The sequence below is a fragment of the Anopheles merus genome, unplaced genomic scaffold (genome assembly GCF_017562075.2).
Source record: "Anopheles merus strain MAF unplaced genomic scaffold, AmerM5.1 LNR4000222, whole genome shotgun sequence".
Taxonomy (NCBI): Eukaryota; Metazoa; Arthropoda; class Insecta; order Diptera; family Culicidae; genus Anopheles; species Anopheles merus.
Window position 1 is genome coordinate 24,906 of NW_024427802.1, and position 5,919 is coordinate 30,824.

General features: G+C 44.0%; 1 protein-coding gene across 1 annotated transcript; it reads left to right on the forward strand.

The window, feature by feature from the left end:
• Nucleotides 1-593: 593 nt before the first annotated feature.
• LOC121601911 (uncharacterized protein K02A2.6-like) lies at nt 594-5,650 on the forward strand. Its single transcript, XM_041930718.1, has 4 exons — nt 594-1,569; nt 1,639-2,119; nt 2,165-2,649; nt 5,616-5,650. The coding sequence occupies exons 1-4, from the start codon at nt 594-596 to the stop codon at nt 5,648-5,650; spliced, it is 1,977 nt and encodes a 658-aa protein (XP_041786652.1).
• Nucleotides 5,651-5,919: the final 269 nt, after the last annotated feature.

Here is a 5,919-nt window from a genome sequence, read left to right on the forward strand (position 1 = left end):
TAGCATGTGCATGTGCATGCTACACTATGATCGCGACCGATACGAGCGAACGTGTGCACGCGGTCCATGCGGGTGGAGATAAGCAGCGGTACCAGAGGAACGACGAGCGAAACTCCAAACCGTTTGACAGAAGCACTGGCTCGAAACCCCGTAATGCGTGTTGGCTTTGTGGTGCATTGCATTGGTCCAGGGAATGCACGTACAAGGCGCACAAGTGTTGTGATTGCGGTCGCATCGGTCATCGAGAGGGACATTGCGCTTCCTCACACCGCCGCACGAGGCATAAGAAATTTTACCAGCGACCATCCGTAGCAACCAGAGTGGTACGAGTCAACGTTTGCAGTGTCCAGCAGCACAGAAAATTTGTGACCATCCAGATCGAGAATAAATCAGCAAGGTTACAATTGGATACCGGCTCGGATATCTCGGTTATCAGCCAGCGCATGTGGAAACAGTTGGGTAAACCATATCTGACACCAGTAACGGTAAGAGCCAAAGCAGCATCCGGTGACGTCCTCAGACTGGAAGGTGAGTTCATAGCGAACGTGTCCATTTCAAACCGTACAAAGCGAGCTACCATAAGAGTGTCCAAAATGGAGTTGGCGTTGTTGGGAGCGGACATGGTTAATCTTTTCGCCCTAGGAACGATCCCGATGGATAATTTTTGCAATAACATTAAAGAAGCAGATCCACGGTCCTGGGAGGACAAATTTCCGTCGGTATTCCATGGCACGGGGATTTGTACCAAAGCCAGCGTTCATCTGCAGCTACGAAAAGATACCCGTCCAGTGTTTCATCCCAAGCGCCCCGTTGCGTATGCAATGGAAGAGATTGTCAACAAGGAGCTCGATCGGTTGGAAGGCTTGGGCATTATATCACCTGTCGATTACTCGGATTGGGCAGCACCAGTCGTTGTGGTCAGGAAGACTAACGGACAGATACGACTATGCGGCGATTATTCGACCGGCCTGAATGCAGCTTTACACCCGCATGAGTATCCACTTCCGTTACCACAGGATATTTTTTCTAAACTGGCTAGATGCAAAATATTTACACAACTCGATCTTTCAGATGCGTTTCTCCAGGTGGAAATAGAGACAGGATGTCGGCCATTGCTCACGATTAACACTCACCGAGGCCTTTACCACTACAATAGACTCCCCCCAGGCATCAAAGTAGCACCGGGAGCATTCCAGCAGATCATGGACAAGATGCTCGCTGGCATAAACGGAGTATCAGCCTATATGGATGACGTGATTATCGGTGGTAAAACGCAAGAAGAGCACGACATCGCCCTGGAGGAAACAATTAAACGCATACAAGACTACGGCTTTACAATACGATCAGAAAAGTGTGCGTTCAATAAGCCACAAATCCGCTATTTAGGGCATATTATAGACAGCCAAGGCCTCAGACTTGACCCGTTGAAGATCGAAGCCATTAAAAAACTGCCTCCACCGAAAGATATCTCAGGAGCACGATCGTTCATCGGTGCGGTGAACTACTATGCAAAGTTCATCCCAAGTATTAGAGATCTGCGTTACCCAATGGACAAATTGCTGCAAAATGGTAACACATTTGAATGGACACCGGAATGCCAAAAAGTGTTCGAGCGTTTCAAAACCGTTCTTTCTTCAGACCTCCTGCTCACACATTATGACCCGAAGCTTGACATTGTGGTTTCGGCCGATGCTTCATCTATTGGACTTGGGGCAACGCTTAGTCACAAATTTCCTGATGGATCTCTTAAGGTGGTGCAACACGCATCTAGAGCGCTGAGTAAGGCTGAAGAGGGTTACAGCCAAATCGATCGAGAAGGTCTCGCCATCATATTTGCTGTAACGAAATTCCATCGGATGCTATACGGTCGACATTTTACGTTGCAAACCGACCACCGGCCATTAGTGCGAATTTTTGGAAGCAAAAAGGGGGTTCCAACGTATACAGCTAATCGATTGCAGAGATTCGCATTAACACTTCACCTTTACGACATGACCATCGAATACATCCCCACTGGTTCTTTTGGCAACGCCGACGTTCTTTCTCGCCTCATACAAAACCATGCGAAACCAGAGTCGGAATACATCGTAGCAAGCAACGAATTAGAGCAGGATCTCAGGTCAGTTGCCGTAAATGCCTTACTAACATTCCCTATTCGTTTCAGAGACATTGAGCTCTACACTCAGCAAGATCCGTCGCTCCAGAAGGTTTACAAGTACGTGCGAGATGGTTGGCCTCGCGACGTAGCTTACGGAACAGATCTTGCACGGCTCTACGATAGAAGGGAATCGCTGACCAACGTGGATGGCTGCATTCTTTTTGGAGAGAGAGTAGTCATCCCGGAGAAGCTGCGCAATCGCTGTTTAAATCAACTACACCGAGGACATCCGGAAATGCAGAGGATGAAATCGGTTGCACGTAGCTACGTATATTGGCCTAAGTTGGATGACGACATAGCACGCTATGTGGCCTCCTGCGAGGCATGTGCAGCAGCGGCAAAATCACCACCAAGGGCAACCCATTTTACTGATCAGTCTGCATTTGAGACATCCCAACACACTGCGGCCTCCACACCACCACAACCGCAGCAGGCCCTGGAGACCGAACATCCTACAGAAGGTATGAACCAGCAGCAGATAGGCGTGCCACGTAGGTCTTCTCGCGTTAGAAGACTCCCCCGTCGGCTTGGAGCCTATCAGCTCAATTAACAGGGAGAGATGTTGTGCAAGCGCGGACTTACGCTGGGCGCAGTACGCAGCCACAGGTACTCGGTGTTGTCTGGTAACCGACAGCATCCGACGTAGCCGAAGGGTTCGTCGGTACTTCGCGCGGCAGCAAAGCGAGAGAGATCGGCCTCTTCCATTTCGGGTGCCGTCGTAGCAGGACGTGTTTTCTACTGCGTATCGTCTTTTTATATGTGTACAATTTTTAATGTGTTAGTTTACTAAAGTTATTTTGTCGAAAAAAAGCATATAGTACCAAAACACAAAAATCATGAAATTTACCAAAATCCCTGCAACGTACCCAATAATGATACCTTCATCATTTGTACTCTTGATAATTGATAATACAATCATTTTCCGAAGTATCGTCCGAACGATCGGTTGTTGGAAAGGTATTATTCTCAATCGTAGTTTGAATTTCATTCTGAAAATAATTATAGTTTAGGAAACGTGAACATGCATATATTAATACACCTATCTTCTATCCAATAATCTACAGGGTGGCATCGTAGAAGTGATACACTTTGTTTTTGTAATAAAATTGACACCAGGTTTGATTTCTCTTAGGAACCTATTTAAATAGCTCCTATTGGTACTAAACCTGCATTTCACTTTATTTATTTCAAATTTTTCTCCTTTACAATTGATAACCGCCCGTAGGCGCATTTGGAGATCGTTGCAGGCCGCACGCACAACTTTATCCGGCATTTCATCCCATATCTTTAACAACCGTTTCTTGAATCTTTCCCAAAGCAAATGTTTGACGTTGCCCAACTTTCCAAGCATGCATCCTCATATGCTGAAGTCCAACGGGTTCAAATCTGGAGACGACGCAGGCCATTCCGATGCATTGATAAAACATGGCAAATGCTCCTTGCACCACTTCTGAACGATCGAAGCCTTATGGGCTGGAGCTGAATCTTGTTGGAAGCAAAAATTGTCGTTGCCAAAAAGCTTCTTAGCGTCTGGTTTCAAGTGGCCTTGAAAAACGTGTTCTAAATAGTACTCCTTGTTGATCTTCACGCCTTTGTCGATAAACAATAACGGAAACTTCCCTTTGGCCGAGATAGCTCCCCAAACCATCACAGCTGACGTATATTGATACCGTGGGGCTGTTATTTTATCGGCTGTTATATCCCGAATACATGCCCCATAAATACGATCATTCTGCTTATTCAAAGTTTCCTCCAGAGTGAACAGTTTTTCGTCCGAAAAGGTGATGTTGTGGCCTACGTGCATTTTCAGCAACAAGCGAGATTTTTATTTGTTCGCAACTTGAATCCATTATAGTAGATGAGAAAACTGAGGTGAACACTAAGTGTACGTTTTTCACGATAAATAGTAAACAAATTAAGCTGTCAAAATATACCCATGAGTTTTACACACAGTGACCAAAAACACAAAAAGGGGTACTTGAATAGGTGTATCACTTCTACGATGCCACCCTGTAAAGAGAACAATTATCTCCATGACCATTATTCAATAATAATTCATTTATTTCCCTCCACTTGATTTAATAACTGTTACTCCTTCATGGACAATTAATGATGAAACATAGGGTATATTCCTTTTAGCTCCGTAAATATGAAAGATTAGCCACATCCGTTCTGCACAAATCTTTCCAAAAAACATTTATATTCTGAGTCGCTTGTGGTAAATTGTAAATTAAGAAAATGTAATAAGTAACTTTTGAAAAAATTGGCTATGTATCAAATACTATTCAAAGTTCTAAAGTAGATCGGATAATTGTGTGTCACTTACAGCTTCCATTTCGCAGCTCGACTCTTCTGTATGACCCCTGTCTGTAATAGCTGCAATTTTACGTGACTTTGCCAGATGTGATGTCTCTCCTCCTTCTTCCAACCGTCTTTTTGAATTATCCCGTTATCCTTGCGGGCATGCGCGCTCGATGTGTCCCATTACCTGGCAGTTTCGACACCTTTTGTCAATCGCGTAGCAGTCTGCCGACGAGTGATAGTTACTGGTACATCTCTTACACTTCTCTCGACGGATTCCGGAGAATCTGTTTGAACTAAATCGTGATGGTCCGGTTCTGGTTTCACCTCTATTTCCATGCATACTTGAATATTGTTGTTGCCATGATGGATTATTACGATAGAAACTTCCTGAGGTGGTTTTGTTCCTTGTGTATGATCCGTGCGAAACAGCAGCAACTACTGCTGTGGTTTGTAGATCCTTGCTCTGATAGTGGGACTTAGCGAACATCTTTTCGTTTAATTGTTCGATCTCACAAGCTCGTACTTTTTCCAGCAGATCAGTTACTGTTCCACGTTTCTTCAGGACTTGTATCCCAGCTTTTCGTACCATTGCATTGGTAGCGTGGGTTTGAATCACGTCGATTATAGTTTCTATCAGCTGATTATCTTTGTAACCACAAAGTCTGGCAAATTCTACTACTCTTACGTTACGTTGATATTCTACCTTTCTCTCGTCGTCTTTTTTTTAATATATTTTCTACCCTATCTTATTCCCTACAATAAGCATCCTCTCAAAACATGCGGCAAGGCCGGTTGGGGTGTTAGAGTTACAGCACATTTTTGATTAAAAAAATATTGATAAGATTTTAAAATTCTAATTTTACAACGATATGTTATAAAACATTATTGTGACCCTATAAGCGAAAGATGCAAGGTCACTCTTTCGTCAAAACCCACGGCAAGTGACGGATTTTTTAGCGTCTCTAACGAAAAAATAAGTCATAACACAGCTTAAAAAACGCTTATTTTAACTTAAAAAATATTTACCAACTGGCGAAAGAAAGAGTCCTGTTGCAATTCTAAAAAATTCGTCACTTGTCGTCCCGGATGACAATTTCAGCACGGAAAATCGAGTTGACATATGATGCAAGTCGCTTTCCGTTCCGCTTTTCAGACGAAAGCGATCTCACTATGAGCAGCGTGCTGTGAGAAAAAAGGAAGGGGAAAATCAGTGCAATCATCGTCATGGTAGTCATGGTAAAAAAAAAGGTTTTCCCTTTTTTCACTTTTTTCCACGTTTACCATCCCTAGTACACTCTGACTCTTCCTTTCTATTCAGTTCATCTGTTGACTTGTTGTACTGCCGTGGTTGGATTTGATCCGCAGTACATCAAGTCAGAACTAGTGTTGGCCGTTCCGGTCCGAACCTAGTAAAAAAGTTCCGTTCTTTATGTAGGCCGTTCCGTTCCAATCCTTTA